Source organism: Cheilinus undulatus, linkage group 2, assembly GCF_018320785.1.
Source record: "Cheilinus undulatus linkage group 2, ASM1832078v1, whole genome shotgun sequence".
NCBI lineage: Eukaryota > Metazoa > Chordata > Actinopteri > Labriformes > Labridae > Cheilinus > Cheilinus undulatus.
In genome coordinates, this window is record NC_054866.1 from 41628260 (window position 1) to 41649627 (window position 21368).

Sequence of the window (21368 nt, forward strand, 5' to 3'; positions counted from 1 at the left end):
GAAATTTGACAAAAAAAACCAAAACAAAACAAAAAAAAACCAAAACAGAAATCGGCTTATAACAGTGTTTGAGATGATACAATTTGTATTTTTAGATACAAATAAAAGATATGACAATAAAAAATATGCATTCTTTTCCCAAAGCAGGTATTGAATTTAAAAGGAGTAAGACACTAATGTGCTAAATAAAAAGAGAAAAAAACCCTAAAGAAATATGCTTGTTAGTATTACTTTTCAGTCTAAGACAGACACTATAAGAGTGTTCCAAAAAAAATAAAATAAAAATAAAATGAATAAATAATAAGATTATTAGTGGATAATGAAAATAAATACATAAAGAAGTTGTATATTTAAGTTTTGAAATTTCCCTTTATAATGTACAATAATTTAAGACATTTTGCAAAGGGGGTGGGTCCCCATTAAAGTTTACAGCTGTACTAGTGATGATCTGTTTGCTTTTTAATATTCAGTGCTTTATGAGCCAGCACCAAGCTTGTCGCCACTGTCACTACACATCTGTATGGCTCATTGCATGACTAGAAAGTTTGGAAACATCTGGCCTGAAACACGCATGTTTTTACTCCTGTTCACTGTTCTGCAGCTCTAACTGTTCTGTCATGTACTTTATAAACTGTCATTCATGTTAAGGCTGCACATAGAGATGCTCAGAGTAGGCTACAAAATCTATTTATTTCTACAAGCTACGTCTGTATTGCAAACTGAAATGCAAACTCTTTAAAATAATTCTAAGATATTTTCTTGCAGTTTCAAGTGTTTCTGCAGCATAAACCTGCCTACATCACTGCATTAAGAGTCAAATAAGCTAAGATTACATATGAAACTTCTTCCCCTGGATTTCCATTGCTGGACTACATCCCTCCAAAAATACCTCAATGTGTCAGAATTATCAAAAGAGTCGTAGACAGCATGTTAGAGATATATCATTGTATTTCCATGTACATAATTACTGGTGCCATACATTTTACATATATTTGTGAGCTTTCTGTACATCATCTGCGAAAGCATCCAATATCAAACTGAGATCTGTGTCAACTGCAGTCAGGTGAAACAAACATCCAGCAGACCTTATTGGAAATGCAATAGAGGACAAAGACAATCAGTTTACTACAACTGAAAAATAACGGACAAAACAATATAATGTTATAAACGGACAGGTAAATAAATAACACAATAAAAGATACATTTTTTGTATTTTTACATTCTTTCCTTGACGAGACACCGAGACTTTTACACGGACTGCATGTGGTTTCACGTGTTTCAACTTCCCCTTTATGTTTTAAAAAAATAGACCTCAAGAGTGAGTCTCCGAGGCTTTTATCAGTCTCTCTCCTTAAAGTTTTCTAAACCTTGGTTGTATGCTGCATTTTCATTTATGATTTCTTCATGTATTTGAAATGATTGCATGTATCAATGAAGCATTCATACAATGGCCTGACACTTAGAGGAAGTGTAACTTCTCCTTTAGAGGCTTGTTTCCATGTGTAAACTGGAGTAAACAAGACACCTACTTGTGCCCGTGCTGGATTATCAATAAGAGAGTATCTGAAGGTAGCCAAAATGTAGGATTGTAAATAGGTTCAGAGAAAATCTTTCGATATTTTTCTTTCTGTGCATGTAAACCATAAGCCGCCCATGCAGGCAGATCTTACACAAAGCATTAATTAAAAACAGGATAACTCTGGAAGATTGTGTTACCCATAACAACATTTAGAGGAAATGGTTCAGTCATGCACCCTCAAAAATAAATCACATTTCTGAGGATATTTCATAACAAGTTTGACATGATTTAACTCAACTCACTTGCTAATCTGGTTAGTAGAATTCTTCTGATGTGATGTACTCAGTAAATACTAAAGATAACACTTTAGGCAACATAAAAAACTACAAAATAATTCATGTGCAAAACTGCCAAGGGGTTTCTACAGAAATAGAAGACTATACTGTACATAAATAAGAAGTGATATCATATAAATGACTGCTCTACCAAAATAACAAAAGTAAATGTGTGACTTTACAAAAAATCTCTTAACAAAAAATGCTGTTACATCTATGTAGTAAGTGATACCGAAAAACATTATAAAAGAGATAGCTCATGTTTTTCTTTATCACTGGCAGCTACTGATCTTACAGTATACTCTTTAATGCATTTTATCCTTGTCCATCTAACCACAATGGTCACTGACCAGCGTGTCTCTGTGTATCTCAAACAGCTGAACTTTGCACGTCTTCACTGCTCCTCCAGCCAGGATGGCTTGTCTGATCCTGGGGGCTTTAACTTTACGTTGAACTGTATGAGAGTTTGTTCCAACTGCTGCTGGTTGCCAGCAAAGTAAGCTGAGATAGCATTATGGAAGAGAAGCAGCTGCTTGTGCATCACCTTCACCTAGGAGGACAGAAAACAGAAAGTAAGGAGTCTGCAAGAGAGAACAGCCTTAGGTGATCTGTTTATGATACTTTACCACAGTCTTAGATTAGCCCCTGGGGATTCAACCTTAAAGAAACATGCACAATCATTTGTCACATTCATGTTCTCCTCTGTGACAATAAAATGTTATAAAAACATTTAGGAATAAAAAAGCTTTACATAATGCAAATTATAATGACATTGATCACTGTGATTTTTCAGTCAATGCATGAATAACAGGTCTGAGTCTTTTCTGACTAAATCACATCTATTAACTATCAACAGAAAAAAAATTCTTGTGTCTCTTAAAGGGGAAATCTATCTGCTTCCATTAGGTTGACACTGGTTCTGCAGTCAGTAATTCAGAGTTTGAAGCCTTTTTCATCCTCTTACCATAAATGAAATCAACAGCTGTTGATGCACATATAACTATTAGGGGTGTGCATGATTAACTGACAAAATCATTAAACAATGTCACCCCAACCACAATTAAGTGTTGGTCAAGAGTATTTTTATCAGTTCAGGCCTGTCCACAATGCCAGTTAAATGTTGTGTCTAAGACACAGCTGCCAATCACGAGCTGGGCCTGTAGCTCTTCGTCAATTAATGAGGGAAAAAAAAATATATCTTTTCAGCTATAGCAACAGGCTGCACTAAAAAAATAGAAAGCAAAGAAGCCTGAATCCTTTCTGAATGCACTGTACATCTTCATCGCAGTGTTCTAGATAAAAATCCTGCTAAACTGTGCTGCTTCTATGAGATGCCAACTGTCAACATTGCTGGTTTACACTGAGGTAGTAGAGCACCTGGAAGTGTAGCTCAGTACTCCATAGTGACAAAGGGAAAGCTTAAATTTCATGTGCAGTTTTTTGCAAACTCTTAGTGGGATTTCATGTGTTTGCACTCAGGAGAGGCTTCCGTCTAGCCACTCTGACATAAAGCCCAGAACAGTGGAGGGCTGCAGTGAGGGTTGTCCTTCTGGAACTTTGTCCCATCTCCACCTCTGAAGCTGAATCAGGATGAGCATCTGGTTCTTGGTGACCTCTCTTACTAAGACCCTTCTCTCCTAACAGCTCAGTTTGGCTCTGCCACCAGCTCTTGAAAGAGTCCTGGTTGTACAAAACTTCTTCCATTTGAGAATTATGGGAGACCATGTGCTCTTGGGAACTTTGAGTGCAGCAGAATTTTTTGTAGCCTTCTCCAGATCTGTGCCTGTCAACAATCCTGTCTCTGCAGGCAGTTCGTTTGACCTCATGGCTTGGTTTTTACTCTGATATGCATTGTCAGCTGTGAGGCCTTCTATTTAGAGGTATGTGCCTTTCCACATCATGTCCAGTCAATTTGATTTACTACAGGCGGACTCCAATCAAGGTGTAGAAACATCTCAGCAAAGAGCCAGAGAAAACCTGAGCTCAATTTTAAGTGTTGCTGCAAAGGGTGTGAAAACTTATGTAACATATTTCAGTTTTTATTCCTAATAAATTTGCAAATTCTGTTTTCCCTTTTTAATTAAGGGGTACTGAGTGCAGATTAATTTGAGAAAAATGAGTTTAAATGAGCATAGCATTGGGCTGCAACATAAGAACATTGAAAAATAGTGCAGGGGGTCTGAATACTTTCTGAAAGCACTGTATGTAGGCTGTGTCAGGCTAAATTGGAATATAACCACTTGGCTGGAGCAATGTACAGCCAGCACAAGAGTGTGGATGATAACCTGTAATCTGCAGTGAGGACAAAAGACTGAGCAACAGCTGGATTTAGAGGAGTAATCTGACATTATTTACCTGCAGACACCGCAGTTTGTCAAACAACTGCGTTGAATTTGGACTGTTTTCTGATAGTTTTTCTAACGTCTAGATGAATAGTTATGTTATTTATCAATTTATCAGTTGAACTCAGGTAAGGCATATCCAACAAACCAACAGCCAGCAGTGCCCTCGAGCACACCTCCTTCAAATACTAACGGAAACAAATAAACATATGTTGATAAAAACAAACCTTGTTTTCCTCCAGAAATTTGAGCTTGATAGTGACATCACTACGCAGCCTTTCATATTTGTCTCTGTGGATCTGATAGTCGTGCTGAGCCATCTCGATGCGGACCATGGCAGCAGCATCCCTCGGGCCCAAACTCATCTCCTCCAAATCAGACCGATAGGCATCAAACTCAAGTCTGCAGGCAAACAAAGATGACAGATGACACTGTAACAGGCTCCTGGCAATCACCAGTAATTCAGATTAGATTTTTATCTCCTAAATAAGACGTGAAGATTTTTTACCTTGCATTTTCATAATGCTTAATTGTCATCAGAGTGTCCTCCATTGTTTTGTTGACTAAAGTGTCAACACTGGACACAAAGAAGCTGATGGCACCGAGCAAAGACTCGCCATTCTTACACAGCAGCTTCTGTGTTTCTGCGTTGTACCCAAACTCATCCTGCAGAGACACATAAATGTTAAAACTTCTAATTTCATTTACATGCCATGTCAGAATCTCCTGTTTTTAAGCACTGTGGAAACAGTACCTGCAGCTCTGGAGACTTCTGGCTAAGGTCAGTAAAGGTGTCTCCCAGAGCCTGTTGAGTCTGTACCATGCTTTGAAAATGACTGATGAGTGCAGTGGCCAGTCTCAGGATGTTTTCATACTTGCTCTTGGTGTCTCTTAACAATTCAATCTGAGCCTCCAGCTCCAGGTCTACTGTTCGAGACCCCCGCCCAAACTTCTCAGAGAACATCTGCTTTGTACACTGCAGAGTGGACACGCACAGAGATTACTTAAAAGCAACCATGGATTAGAAAACTCTCAACATGATCAACAAACTGTGTACAATACCTTGTATGTGTTTATACCCCACTTCTTTACACTGTCCAGTTTCTCCACTGCAACGCCACGAGAAACTTCTTCAGTTGAATTACTTGCTTGGTGGTTTGATGATCCTATAGGGGGAAACAAAACAAAACAATCATTATGCCATTAAGTGAAAGTGAAAAAAAGGCAGATGTTTGACTTAACATGGGTTAGGACAATGAGTGAGGACAGCATGAAAATGGTGATGATTCTGGTGATACCTGGATGCTGGTCTGTATGTTGGGCGAGTCGTGAGGCTGCAGACTGGCTTTTAGCTAAGCCAACAGCCCTGGATTTCATGCGAATGTCTGTAATGAGCATGGCGATGATAGAAAGTGAGGATGAGATGAAGACGGCCAAGGAAATACATGACCAAAAGTGTGTGCAAACATGCAGAACTGAATGGCAAAGGATGAAAGGTGATAAAAAGGTGTTAGAGTCCCTGGTGGAGAAAACATAAGTTCCAGTTCATTTTGTTTATTTTTCACAGCAATCCACCATGCAGGTTTCCCATGCAGGATAAAGATGAAAATGAACTTAATGGGATGAAGGAATCAAGCTATACTGAAACAGTCATCCAAAGTGCATTTTCAGTACAAATGAGACATCCATATTAAATAACAATATTAAGTGACATCCCTGTATTATCAGGTTAGTGCATCCCTGTTACTGAAAACTGCCATAACAGCTCTGGTTGCTGAAGCTGTGAGTTGAAGAGGTTACAAGCAAGGTTTTATTCATCTCTCTCGGTCAAGCAACACCAAAACCTTTTATTATTAGGGGCCAAAACAGACCAACATATTAGGGTTAACTTAGAAAACAACAAAAGGTTTGTCAGATTGCACAGCCACCTGGTCCTGATGCAGGGGCTCGTCTTCTGTCCAGATACTCAGGGTTGTAGCGAATTGCTGGCCCTATGGGATATGAATGTTTGTGATAGGAGCCTTACGGTCAGCAGCTCTTTCATGACACATCAAAATAAAAATAACCAGACCTCTTACATTAGCATTTATTATTGAGAACTTTTAGTTACTCAAGAAAATGTAAAGATCATAGCAGCTTGTGACCGACAACAGGCAGAAAGAGATGGTTTCAGTGTGTGTAGAAGAGGTTTGTTTAAGAAAACACATGAAGCAGGCTTCAGTGAGACCAGATCCACCACCACCTGGCAAAGTAATTTCAGGACCATCAAAATCGATCTACGGACCTGTTTAACAGTTATTGGCATAATCTGAGACTGTTTTACAGTGATCCTTACTGAAGGTTTTAAAGAAAAGGTGCCATTAGAGAACAAACCATTTCTTCCCCATAAATAAACAACCAGCAAAAATAGAGTCTGTGAAGGCTGGGAGTACCTTTGATGCTGCTGGTAGGAATGATGCCCCCTGCAGGTCCTCCATAACCTCCTGAGACAATGCTGGTTTCATTCAGGTTGGGTCCTGACACCATCACCTGCTGTAAGTCCTGGGGAATTTATAAAACAAATCCAATGTAAGAACTATTTCATGTACATTCAGAAGAAAAAAAATGTTATCATGTCTTGAAAGTAAAGTGTGTAATATTTAGTAGCCTGTTTAAATTCATGTTTAATCTATCAATGCACAAAATTCCCAGCATGATGTCAGTATAAGCAGCTGATCGCTGTAGATATTGGATACTGGTCATATGAATCTTAAATAGTGCATTCAGAAAGATCAGACCACCTTCATTTTTTTCAATTTCCTTATGTTACAGCCTGCTGTAATGCTACAGTAAAATAAAAATATTTTCATTCTCATTAATCATTAATGTTTCCACAACTTGATTGGAGTCCACCTGTGGTAAAAAAAAAACTGAATGTCCATCATTTGGAAAGGAGGTAGAAGGCCTCACAGATGACAATGCATATCAAAGCAGAAACATGCCATAAGGTCAAAGGAACTGCCTGCAGAGCTCAGAGACAGGATTGTTGAGAAGCACAGATCTAGGGAAGGCTACAAAAATGTATGCTGCACTGAAGGTTGCATTGAGCAAAGTGGCCTCCATCATTCTCAAATGGAAGAAGTTTGTCACAACTAGGACTTTTTTCAAGAGCTGGTGACCAAGCCAAACTGAGCTATTAGGGGAGAGGGTCTTAGTAAGACAGGTGACCAAGAACCCAATGGTCACTCCAAATGAGCTCCAGAGATCCTGTGTGGAGATGGGACTAAGTTCCAGAAGGACGACCACAGCAGCCCTCCACCAATCTAGGCTTTATGTCAGAGTGGCTAGATGGAAGCCTCTCCTCAGTGCAAAACAGAAGAAAGCCCTATTGGCTTTCACGTGGAGATTTTTGCAAACTCCAATCAGGTCCAATTTATTTATTTTACAACAGATGGACTACAAGGTGTAGAAACATCTCAGCAAAGATCAAGAGAAATGGGAGGCACCTGAGCTAAATTTCAAATGTTTTTGTAAAAGTTCTGAATACTTAGCTATATAAAGTGATATTTCACTTTTTTATTTAACAAATTAGCAAAGATTTCTACAATTCTGTCATTAAGGAGTACTAAAAGTAGATCAATGAGAAAACTTTTTTTTTTCAACTGTAGCTTCAGACTGAAACATAAAAAAATATTTTTTTTAAAATGCAATGTATATATTGGCCTTAAATGGCAAACTGTATCATCAGGAATAGGAGGTTGCCGAAGTTGCCACACACTCAAGGGGACCCACCATGAGCCATGGACATTCTGAATGAAGCCCCAAACTTATAACAACTACCAGATAGTTTGCAAGTGTGTATATATTGCCTTTAGTATCAGCTAAAAATAATTTTAGAATTTTTGGCATATTAGATATCGCCGAAATCCAACATTATGCATCCACAGACTCTGTCATCTTGCACTGCCATGTTTCAACAGTTTCACAGAAGGGAGCGTTTAACAGTTAAGCCTTATTTTGAATTCCACTGGTTGACACAGTTTCCACCAGAAGATAGCTCTGCAGTCTAAAACGTGACTGTAAGATGTCACCTACATTCCCAATTTTTCATACTTTACCTTTAACACCAACATAAACACAGAGCAGTGCAGAAAACAGGCACCATGGATGTATTCTAAAAAACACAACCCCCCCACCCCACCACCACACAAACACATTTTCAGGAGTGTAGAAATCTGTAACTATTTTAACTGGGCGTCAGCTGGGGCTGTGCAATTAACTGCAATTTCATCATTATGCAGGAAAGGGTATATGCAACAGCCTCATCATGACAGTCTGAATTTATTGCAATAAATTAAAAACACAAGTTTGCAGCAAAGCAATACTTCTTCAATCAGTATACATTTTACTGATTAGTAGAGGCCTTGGTATTACAGTCAAGCTTTCACACCATTTTGATACAGTCAGATGAAGCTGGAGCTAGCTTTAGCTACCCTTGAATTGATTAGTTTCGATTTGGAGGAGGAAAAAAGTTTTAGGATTCCCTCAGCAATAGATGGATAAACTGTGAATAACAGTTTGTGAGCATTATGTTTCTGGTGATTTATTTTAACTTTTATCATTAAAATACTGAAAAACCTCATATCATTGGATTGGCCTTGTGTGAACATTACTCTAAGATAGTGTTGACAACTTTGATTCGATGCAAATGTGGAGAAATCTCTGTTGCTTTCATTTTACTTGCACAGACATCACAGCAGCATACTGTTAATGTGCACCATATATCTAGCATAATGGCATAAGGGCACTTGAGAATGAGACATGAGATACAAGTATGCATTTCATTTAATTTATGTCGTGCAAAGGCTCACATGGTAAAAGCATCCTTTCACAGCTTAAGCATCCTTCCCTCTACACGCTCATTTAACACTGTATACAGCTACTGTACATAGCTGCAGGCCTGTTCATGGTTAGGTAACTCTTGGCCTTACAATAGTCTTAGTACTGGACTGTACTGTTTTGTGAAAAAAAAGACAATGAACCACTAACTGAGCACAAAAATGCCTCAGCAGAATCAAAAAACCGTGAGATGAGTGCAAATATAACAGACCTGCTCCAGGCTTTCATCCTCTGTCAGTGTCCCTGTGTCTCCATTGCTGTTAATGGGGATCTCCATGGTAGCAGCCTTACTCATAATACTGTCAGCCATTCTGAAATCTCTGCAAGATAGCACCAAACATTGACACGTAAAGATGTAATCCTGTGTATAATCCGACAAAGTAATAATAAAACAACGACCAAGCCTGCTTACATTGTTGCTAACGTAGCTGGCTGATATCAACGATGCTGATGTGGCTACTACTTGACAGCTAGCTTCCTCACCACTTGATATTGGAGCCAAGTCCAGTCGCTCGAGGAGGAAAAACCCCGTCTTTAAAAACTGACAGACAACTTGAGCTATTTATTTTACGGGAAAAGACGTTGTTATCAGATATAATTCAATGCTACATCCATGATTATCTCCCTGCAGCGCTCATATTATCTGCCTGCTTTCATGCAAGATCCAGAAAATCCCTGCATCCAAGCAAGCTAACAGCTTTAGTAGTACCACTTCAAAATAAAACATGGTTTTATTTTTATACTTTCAAAAACCACATGATTTGGCTTGAAAGTAGTGTACATCTACTAGAAATCTTTACTGATACGATCTGGAGACTGCGTCTTTTCAAATACTCCCTTAGAAGCGTGTGCTTTGAACTAAATGCTCTTATTTTGAAGGAAGATTACCTTTAACGTAGCATCACCGACGAACTACCTCCCCCGCTCCATCTTCCACGTCGTGCAGTGCTGACGTAGCTTAATCCCTTCACTGCAGTGCCATCTTGCGCCGGAAGATGTCGCCAACAACCCACCTGAGAATACAAGCTAACGCTTTTACATAACTCCTCTTTAGAAACTCCTCCAAGGTAGTGGCCCTTCAATTGTTGTGAGTATTCATCTTTGAAAGATAAGCTCCCTTATATTGCTTCTCTTGTAATCAAATGAGGGAATACAGTCGTTTGTTTTGAACTGTGAAAGCCCTCAAGATATAGCCTACCTCACTGTTAAGACCATGCTCTTAATTATTTGCCTCATTTGTTTCAATCAGGCATGCAAGAGAGGTGCATGTGTTCTCCAAATGTAGAGGTTGTTTCTCTAATTACTCATGCTCTGAACAGGAACACCCACCCCTTACATCCACCCACAATGTGTTCCTGCAGTAATATAATAAATTTTCCACTGATCTGCTGATTTCTTGCAACTGACATATTTTTCAAACAACTTAAATTTCATGATCACACATGCTCATTTGATTCTAATTCTTCGGTATAACCGTATTTATTTTCTCTTTTAAGGTGTCTTCACATGGCTGAATTCGGCTCCTGCATCCCAAAGATCAAAGACAACAAAATGATTAAGATGGGTTATACATGCTTCCTCCTTAATCCACAAATCAACATGTCAAAGGTTATTGGACTCAAAAGAAATGCTCTGCTTTTGATCCTCCTGCCAAAACTGCAACATTTCATTAAGCATTACTTTGGACAAGGTATGTGCTGCAGCATATAAACACTTATCAGAGTATGCTTAGGTGTCATAACACATTCTCTGTTTTCCAATTCTTTACACGTCTTGAAGTATGATGAAACTGAATGTAGAAATTAAAGCATGATAGTGCTTCTCATATTCAAACATTGTCTGAGCTATACAGTCTATGGGCTAGAGATGCTCTTGAAGCAAGACCTGCATTATATAGGAGACAGCAAAGACTGGTGGGACAGAATTTGAAATAATTTAAACCTCATTAAGTTATTGATATGATAACATTATATAAAATGTTGAAGTTAGTCTTCTTTATGTTGATATTGATTTTATAACATAATTTGGATATTGAAGACGCTGTTTTGGTAATATGAAACACAGTCTAGGAGCTTCTCAGTTATCTCACTTTTCTTTGTGGCAAGATATATATTTGGTCGAAAACTCAATGTGTTCCTGGTAAATCATTTCTGACAGTGACAAGAATAGTTTAGAAACTCTGGTATAGGAATATATCAATTCTGTCACATACAGAGATACAACTATCAGGATAAATTGTAGTTGAAACTTTATATCCTGACCCAACACAACAACATGTTTTGGGGTTGCATACACTCTAAAAATAATCTTAAAGTGTTGCTCAATTATAGTAAGACATTATTTTTTCAAAGTTATTAATACTTTGTGTGTGTATTTTAAAGCTAACAAACTTTAGTTAGTAGGGCTGCATGGCTCTGGGTACTCTGGATTCCTCCCACCACCAAAAACATGCTTGTTTTGATTAATTAGTGACTCTAAATTGCCCATAGGTGTGAGTGTGAAAGTGCCTGGTTGTTGTTATTTGTCAGCCTTGCGACTGACTGGGTGTACAGGGTGTACCTTGCCTCTCATCCAGTGGCAGCTGAGATAGGTCCAGCCCCCCATGACCAATGGGACAATGGGTGGATAGATGGAACTTTGGTGGGTTTGCCTTAATCTGAAAGCAGAAAAAAAACCTTGACTGGGAACAACTTATCAGTAATTCACACAATTAAAAACTGGTCCTGGATGGGGTCCAATAGGGTAAACTTGGGATGCTCAAAACCCTGGCCCATAGGACAATGTAATGAAAGGGGGACTTCATTTTCAAAAGCTTAGCAATTATTTGACACACTTATTGATGGTGAATTGGAATTAAGAATATTGGCACAGAATGTGTTTCACATCTATCTGGGAAGCAGCCCATTGATGGTGCTTGTGAGGGATGGAACCTGCACGTAGCCAATGTCTCCACCAGCTGCCAATGTTCACAGGCCTGCTGTAAAGTTAAGCGATGCATTCTTTGATCAGGAGGACGAATTTCAACTTGAAGCTTATTTGCCAGATTACAGACATAGAATCTGACCAACTGAAGAAAACTCTTTCCTTTCCACTCATCTTTTCATTTATTATCACTCATTTAGATGTCTCTGTTTTCCTGCCCTGGTTATGGGCGTCTACTCACTTAAACCAATCCTGTTCTGCCATGAACTCTCTGGGCCCAATCATCCCATGGCTGTTGTATGTTAAAAGCTGTTCTCCTCCACAGCCTTTCTGTTATTTCAGTGCACCCTGCTGCAACCTTCCCCCACCCCAGCCACCTCCATTACATCTCATTGCAGGTCCTCAGAAGTCCAATCCGTATCCCTTAATCGCCACCTCCAAGTCACCTCATCAGTATCCAGGTCCAGCTCCACAGAAGTCGTTCCTCACCTTATCTTACATCCTTTCATCACCACTACTAGTGTCTACACTCCATGAGGGGGGCATCCTGTCCTAATGTCTGCCTTGCTACCTCTGCAGATATCACAATGGAGTCTAATCACCAAAAACATTTCCAAGCATGTAAAATAAATCAGTCCCTCCTGATTGAAATGATTGTGCATACTTAAATAAGAATATTTATGTAAACTAGATTACTTGTGACTGTGAAGAGTCATCAGTCATGCAGGGTGGTCGACTCCTTTGGAAGGTTGCCAGGTTTGATCCTCAGATCTTGCAGGCCACATGGCGGCATGTACTCGAGTACAGCACTATAGCTGGCAGCTGGCAGCGTGAGGTTGCATATGAATGGGGTTAATACTGAAGGACACTCCACATTGCATCCTCTGCTGTAAATGAATGGATGATTGTAATGTTATTTTCTTGATACAAAGTTGAATAGACTTAAAGTTATTGTAGATTTACCTCACTGCATGCAGTAATACTAAGCTATCTGGTACTTTTCCGATTTACTCAACCCATTTTTGAGAGCCAAGTTGACACAAATGACTCAAGTAAGTGTAAGATTTCCTTTCCTAGAGTGAACATGTCTTGCTGATTATGCCCATTAATTTATTTGTTCAGAGAGCAGGAACTGAGGCATGGAAAATGAAAGAATAATGAGGATGTTGTTGTTACCATCATCTCAAAGTGACATATTTCAGTGGTCATTCAGCTACTTCAGTTCCAGATTGCTGAGTGAATAATTGAAAGGGTATGTTTTAACTTACCAACTGAGGAGAGTGACTGACTCAACATCCTTTAGGCCCGGTACCTCTGACCTCCACATTATTCACGGGCCACAAACAGCCTTCTTGTGCAGAGGTCTGAATTTTAAACCAGTTGTTTTGTATTTTCTAACTGGAGTTTAAATAAAACATATGCAGCGGTTACTTACGAGCAGAGTGGGAGATTTGGAGCAGCATTTAGGTACTTCAAGCTTATTAAAGCAGAGTTTAATCACACATTCTCCCACGTTTCAGCATGTTAATGTGATAAACATCACAGATGTACTGTAGCTGCATAACCTTTTGTTTTAACAAGCACAGTAGGGGGTTATACCACTTGTTATGCTCTTTCTCTTACCCTTGAAAAGAAATGTTAAAATTCTCTCACAGGAGAATGTAAATTTAGTGACGCCTATAAATTTAGAACAAGGCCAAATTAAATTTTAAAGGTCTCAGGCGGAGTCTCCTCTGAGAGTGTGCTACATGTCACAAAGCCAGCGTGTGCGTTTGAGCAGAGCGTGAGACCTAAACCACACAGTATAACCCTCCCCCCTGTCATTTTAGAGAATCATTCATCTAGCTTTTAATGATCATTAAGCATGCTTCCAGATGTTGGGAGGAGAATTCATCCTCACACAGTCCCCTGTGCTCTGCAGCAAACAAGAGCGAGACAGAAGAAACACTGGAAAGCAGTGCTGCCTGCATCCTAACTTCATGGGAAATACAAACAGCAATCCGTTTTCTTTTTTAACATTGGAGAGCATATGGAAGTAATTTTTATAGTGTCTTTAATGTGCTGGCTTAAACAGTCTGTCAAGCTTTTTTTTCCCCAGTTGGTGGTTCAATCAATGTTCTGCCAGAGAAACAGCAATTCATCATGGTAATGGATCCTTAGATGCTGTGAATGTCAGTTGTAGAAAGTCAAAGGAGACAACAAATAGCCAGGAAAAATAAATATTTATAAGAGTAATTATACATGTATACTGAGGGACTGTATTAGAGATGAGACTGTGTGTTAAAGGCATGTTAAGGAGGAGGAAATTAAACTGCTAAAGACATGGCACATTATTTTGATTGGCAGATATGTTTTCTAATAAATCTCAGCTGACAAAGACACACTTTGTTCCTCTGTGAGGGCTTTCACTTAAGAAAAAAAACAGAGCTGTCAGGAGACTTTCTATTATTTAAATCACAACTGTGGAGAGTAATATTCCAGCTCATGAAAAGCAACACAAAACAAATGTATTTGCATGAAGGAATCGCAGATTTTGCCCTCCTTATACAAACCACCCCTGTGGCAGTGAGCACAATGCCTTAGTGGTTATATGGCGTGAGAGCAGTAGCCCTTGAAAACACAGGCTTTACTATCGCTCTGATGTTTCCAATTAAATTCACCTGCATAATCAGAGGGACGACAAGTCAGAGGCCGCAAATAAACTGAGGGGGCAATTTAAGAATCGTAAATCCCATAAGGGCTTGTTGGCATTTTCACTGATGTGTTAAAGTTGTTAATTTTGTTTTCATGAACGCTACCTTTGGTTGGCACAAAGAGGCTGCGGTCAGGATATGCACGAAAGGGCAGTTGTTTAGACTCTGTGTACTGTTTACTTACTTTGTCTTGCAATTTTCTGTTTTGCAGCTCTTGTATTTAGCAATCTCGTTCATTATAGTTTCCTGCTATTTCTCAAACCATGAATTAAGACTACAGCGACTTGAAACCTATCTGACATAAGACTACATGCACTTGTGTGATATATAAATGTACAACTTTAAAAATAGAATATCATGGAAAAAGTTATTTTTCTTCCTGCGATTTCATTCAAAAAGTTAAACTTCCATAAATTCTAGATTCATCCCATACAAAGTGAAACATTTCAAGCCTTTGTTTTAATCTCGATGATTATGGCTTACAGCTAATGAAGATGAAAAATGATACTTCAAAAAAAGAAAATTCGAGCCCCCAAAAAATTCCAAGTTGCAAAGGTTTTTTGAACCTTTATTTTTCACTCTGATTTAGTACACTTAACCATAATCATGGGGAAGACTGCTGACTTGAGTATTGTCCAGAAGACAATCATTGACCCCCTCCACAAGGAGGGTAAGCCACAGAAGGTCACTGCTGAAAGGGTTCCTGGAGGCTGTATCAAAGTGAAGCCAAAACTACCAGAAACTGGTTTGCTGACCATAGTATCCTATGGTTTGACTGGCCAGCCAGCTGGTCCAGCCTGAACCCCAATAATATCAGAGTAACCTGCAGCAGTGCCACAGACTGACTGCCTCCATGCCAGTTTGCATGGATGCAGTAATTCATGCAAAAGAAGCCCTGACCAAGTACTGAGAGCAAAAATTAACATTATTTTTAAGAATGTAGACATTTTGGTATTTTAAATGTTCTTTTTGAGTGGTGTTTTGTAATATTCTACTATACTGAGATAGAGGATTTTTAATTTTCATGAACTGTAAGCTCTAATCATCAAGATTAAAAGAAAGAGTCTTGAAATATTTCCCTTTGTATGGGATGAATCTAGAATAAATGTAAGTTTCACTTTTGAATTAAATCACTAAAAATTAACTTTTTCATGATATTCTTATTATTTGAGATGCACCTGTATGTAAAACAGTAACATACATGTTCTAGTGTTACTTTATAATTAGGTCATCTTAAATGATGGTGAAAGTATTAACTGAAATTAAGCTGAATACAGACCATAAGAGACTTCATTGATAGAAACTCATTCCATTAAAGCCAACCAATGCAACATGTCTGTACTGGCTGCTGTCATGGAAAAAAAGAGTCATCCACATTGAACCGTAAATACCGGTCTATCCTAAAAAAGAATTATTGGGTTTAACCAAAATTCTTCTTTGGTGTTTCTTCAAGTCTCTCACATAAACCTCTCTTAACACATCATTACGTAGAAGTGGTTTTACTGAGTAGTCCTTGAACACATTCCAATGTTATGTATCTAACCTAGTTCAGCCTAGTTAACCTAGTTTACCTCCCAGTTACAGAACAGATTTTAACTTTGTATTACTATTCTTAAGTAACAGAATTTACTACGAAGTTTGGGAATGTTTACTACAGCTGTTTTTAGTAAGAATAAGGAGGAGTACTGGAGAGCAGAAAATATTATGTAACAGCATGCTACTGGCAGCAGCAGCCGCTTAGTTGATTTGAGTTTTTTCAACCCACCACATTTTTGTTTAGTTTGGTGCAAATACTAGCCTTGGCACACATACAAGAGCCAAAGACTCAACCTAACAGCTCATGTACTCTGTCCTGCTCCATATACACAGACACATTACTCTTGCTCTCTCAACTCCCTGCTTGTGATTTAAAATGTCCAACAGCCCAGCTTAAACTTTTAAGTCTGGTCTTGTCTTTCTGAAAGCTAAACTTATGCAGGGCATTCAGAAAGTATTCAGACCTTCGGTCCTTTGACTTCATGGTTCTGTTTTTGCTCTAATATGCATTTTCAGATGTGAAGCCTTCTATAGAGATTAGCCCTTTCCAAACCATGTCCATTCAGTTTATATCACCACAGGTGGACTCCAGTCATGATGTAGAAACATCTCAGCAAAGATCTAGAGCAGGGGTGTCAAAATCAATCACAGAAGGGGCTGGATTCTCAATTAAGGTCTGACCTGAGGGCCTGACAGGATCCACATTTAAATGTCAAACTCATTTTTCGCCAATGAAAAATTATGAGGGATAAAGTTAGCAACAATGATAAATGATTTTCAGATTTAAAAAGTCAAAATGACAAGTTAAAAGGCTCAAAATCTGAGATAAAAAGTCAAACTTATTTGTTCAAAAAGTCAAAACATAAAATTAAATGTTAAAATAATGCTTTTAATAGGCAAATATATTTTAAAAAAGAAAGTCACAATCATGATTTTAAGGCAAAAATATGTCTTAAAATTGAAAATGGTGCACCTAAAATGTCAAAATATGATATTGAGGTCAAAATAAAAAAAAGGTCAAAATATGAGACAAAAAGTGGAAATAATAAATTGAAAATGGTCAAAATATGAAATAAAAGTCCAAATAAGTGATTGAATTTATAATTGTGCAATGCAAAATTGAAAATATGAAATGAAAACATAAATGGATTTGTTTTCCCCACATTTCTTTTGATATAGTTATTTTTACTCTTTATTTTTACTCACATTTTATGACTTTAAGATATTTAATGTCATCAAGGATAAGTTTACATGCAGGAAATCTGCAGACCTCATTTTAGGGCCAGTTATAAAAAGAAAATATGATATGACCTTGTGTGCCAGGTGTAACTGTACCACAGGCTGGATTTGGCCACCTGGCCTTGACTTTGATACCCCTGATCTAGAGGAATGGGAAGAACCTGAGCTAGATTCCAAGTGTTTTTGAAAAGTGTCTGAATACTTATGTCAACATGATATGACAGTTTTTTATTTTTAATAAATTTGCAAACATTTCTAAAATTCTGTTATCACTTTTTCATTATAGGGTACTGAGTGTTGTGAGATTAAAAACAAGTTTAAATGACCGCAGTATCAATCTGCAACAGAACAAAACTGAAACGCATGAAAGGGGGTCTGAATACTCTCTGAATGCACTGTATGTTCCATCAGAGTTTTTATTATCAAAAAATCTATTTCAATTTGTCACACTCCTATCTTCCTCACATAAAAAAGGTCTTTGTCAAACATTTTTCTTATTCGGTAAACAAATGGCTGCTATCAAAATCAGACTTTGTCTAATACTTTCAACAGGCTATGTACAGTAAAATCTTACAACAGTAAAATGTTAGATTTGTGCTCACACTTTTGTTTCAGGCAGCGTTTTCAGTGAACAAGTCGGTCATCTCCCAGCCAAACATTAAGTCGCTCAATCTCAGTAATCCCACAGAGCACATGTCAGAGTCTCTCAGGGCAAAGACACTGAACTCAAAATTGTTCACTAGTGTGTCCAGCCAGACTTGAACCCAGGCCGCCCGCATGCATGGGGCACGACCTAACCAGTAGGCCATGTGTGCCCTGAGAATCAGTATTTTAAACGTACTTTATTACACACTGAGTGTGTTTTCAACAGCAGCAAATAATTTCCTCCTTGTGCCATTTCCATCACAGATGCTGCTGGAGGTGTGTGGTTCGTATGCTTCACTGTTAGCATTAGCAGCACTAGCTCTTATTGTCAGTACAGTTTACAGTGCTGTCTCTGACTCATGCACTACTTGCCACGTCTATGGAGCCCTGAGTTACTCAGCCCATCCCAAAGGAAAAGTTTGAAGACTTAGTGTGGATTCTACAATCCCAGGAATGAGGAACACCCAGAGTGAAAAAAAGTAGAACATCAGCCAACAACTGCTGACTGGCATGGACAATAAAAATAACAGGATCTCTCTTCTCTTTCAAGTCAAACACCAGTGTTATGTTGTAATGACTGACCATGTTAATTGATGACAATACAACAAATAACGGATATCGAAAAGTTCAAGTGCCCCCCTTTTTTTAGTTTTTTTTTAATTTAAACTAATATTTCTTAAGCTTAAATTACACATAACAGAAAATGTTGAGTGTTTTAAAATGTTTTGACAGCTGCCATTGCTGACACTTTCGGCTGAAAAATCACCAGTTGACATGGTAACTTGTTAAAACATAACATATCTGCTCTCCTACAGTATCGTTTACTGTTGGATTAATGATTGTTTTTTTCCCATGACAAGTTTCTGATACCTTTCCTATTTAAGCCCGTTTACTTTATTCATGTTGAGATATTTTGCCATTTAAACACAGATTACTGTTTTCTTTGTTTTATTGAAAATAACCTGAGAGAAAGCTAAAAAACACCACTACAAAAATGCTTAAAAACATTATCTTGAGTCCATTTTATTGATCCAGTTCTGCTCATATCATCTGCACAAACTGTAATTTTTTTCTTTTTTCTTATTGACAGACGAGTACAGTTTTTCATTTTGTTTCGTTACCATAATTACATTACATACTTTGACCACTAAGTTCCTCCTCTTCATCAGAAGAGCCACTTGATGTTGTTGTGAGGTGTGACATGTCTGCATAAAATCAGCTGATGCAAGTTTGGTCATTCTGTCTTGATTGACAGGACAGCCACGCCCCCTGCTGTCTGGCAGCATCTTGAGGACAGCATCCCAGGTGTGGGGCTGCATGTAAACCCCAGATTTTTTGATCTTGATGGTTTCCTTGATCCACTGGTGGTACTTGTTGCTTCCTCGATAAATAACCCTGGTGTTTTCCCAGTCGTGCAACAGGGAAGTCTAACATGGACTGGGAAAACACCTGGATTATTTTCAGAGAGCAACAGGTACCACTGATAGATCAAGGAAGCCATTGAGATCCAGAAATGGGCTAATAGGACTATGACAGTGCCGGTACGAGGGTTGCCTCACACGCCCCCTGCTGTCCTCAAGAAGCTGCCAGACAGCAGGGGGCGTGGTTGTCCTGTCAATCAAGAGGACAACCAGACCTGCATAAGACAAGCTGATAGGCATGTCACATCAACATCAGAGGACTTCTCTGAGGACGACTGCTTGAAATATGCCAAGGTAACACAAAACTATACTCATCTGTCAGTGAGAAAATACAGACAAACATCATACTTTGAGCTTTTTAATGTAAAATAATAATGTACATTCCTTAAATGCACAGCAGACTGGAGCAGATGCTGAAATTTTAACTTCTTTATAAGAAATAGGAAATAAGTTATGAATCTTGAATCAGTCTGAATCGAATTAAACTGTGACTCCTAGAATCAGAATTGAATCGAATCATGAGGTACTCAAAGATCAGGTGTGTCAAAGCCAGGTTTCCTGTGGTCCCCAAACAGATACAAAGAAAGTAATCTCATTGTTTATGCCTTTTTCTAAAGTGACATTTACCTCTTGAGGGAATACTTGAGGAAAATTAAAAGTCCTTGTGGACTACGTTGTAGACTGAATTGCTAATAGATCTTTTTGAGACTTTAGCCACCTTGTTTTAGGACTATACCAGAGAAAATCCAAGCTGAGCACAACATTTTTTCTACAAGAAGAAAACGAATGCCCTGGGTTGCTCATAACACTCACAACATTCTGAGGCAGCACTGAGCCCAGGTTGAAGCACGTGTCAGAGAAAGCTTGCTTTGCTTGGGCATTGCAAGCGAGAGGGGACACGACTTCAAAATGGCAAAGCAAAAGAAAACTCGACTTTAAACTTTAGAGATCATCAATATGTAAGGCTCGGCTTATTGCACAGTCCAGATCTTTAATTGATACCTAATATTTCTGCATGCTCTTTGTTGCTCAGGGGTTTTTCTTATTTGCAGCAGTTTTACTGAGCAATAGCAAATTCGAATAATTTTAGATATTATATCTAAACTAAAAGGTCAATAACAGGCTAAGGCCTCTAAATCATTATAAATTAGTAATGACTTTGCTTTGTGGAGCCTGGCCTCTTTGTGCAGCTCAAAATCAAGTAGAATCTTTTATTGCCCTCGCTTGAAAGAAACAACCTCGCTACAGAGACAATTCAGATCTCTTCTACTCAAACAGCCTGCAATGCAAGCGTGTGAAAAAGAGATTTAAACACAGTTTTTAGGAATATTCAGTGATATGAATACAGTTTTAATGTCAGTCTCAAATTTGTAAAGGTTTAGAACAGTGAGATGATGAAAACAGACACTGTTGTTCACATCGTGCAATGAGCTGCAGAGATTCAGAGAAGCTTGAGAGCCGAGATTGCTTTGTGTACAAAGGATTGTACTTTGGTTGAGTGGGGGCAGTGTACCCTGAAAGCCTCTTGCCTCTCTTGGAGCATCGATAAAGACATGACTGCTTTAATCTACAGCAGTTACTCCAGGATGGCACGTCTTTATCTGCTAGTTTTTCTGTTGGCGGTTGTGGCTCTTAGTGAAGAATATAAAGTTCACTTTATGGATAAATATGTTGTGATGACAGAAGATTGTGTCGTCTGCATAAAAAGAAATATCACCCCGGTGACACCTATTTGGATTCCTGTCTGATTCCAGGTGGATATCTTTACAGATAGAGGAGTAAATATAGAGAACACAAGTGGGAGCTTACTTAGGGGGCTTGTTCAGAGAACCATCAGA

At 38.5% G+C, this 21368-nt stretch overlaps 1 protein-coding gene across 5 annotated transcripts; it reads right to left on the bottom strand.

Moving 5' to 3' along the window:
• Positions 1–965: 965 nt before the first annotated feature.
• LOC121515666 (arfaptin-2-like) lies at positions 966–9741 on the bottom strand. 5 transcript variants are annotated; one of them, XM_041796569.1, is made up of 10 exons: positions 9558–9741; positions 9286–9394; positions 6629–6737; positions 6125–6187; positions 5495–5581; positions 5259–5362; positions 4951–5172; positions 4705–4862; positions 4424–4598; positions 966–2404 (listed from the first exon to the last, which is right to left on the bottom strand). In XM_041796569.1, the coding sequence occupies exons 2-10, from the start codon at positions 9382–9384 to the stop codon at positions 2249–2251; spliced, it is 1173 nt and encodes a 390-aa protein (XP_041652503.1). In that variant the 5' UTR covers positions 9385–9394; positions 9558–9741; the 3' UTR covers positions 966–2248. The 5 variants fall into 5 exon arrangements, with proteins under 5 accessions (XP_041652503.1, XP_041652494.1, XP_041652511.1 ...); XM_041796560.1 differs by having other exon boundaries at positions 9487–9741; XM_041796577.1 differs by lacking the exon at positions 6125–6187 and having other exon boundaries at positions 9487–9741.
• Positions 9742–21368: the final 11627 nt, after the last annotated feature.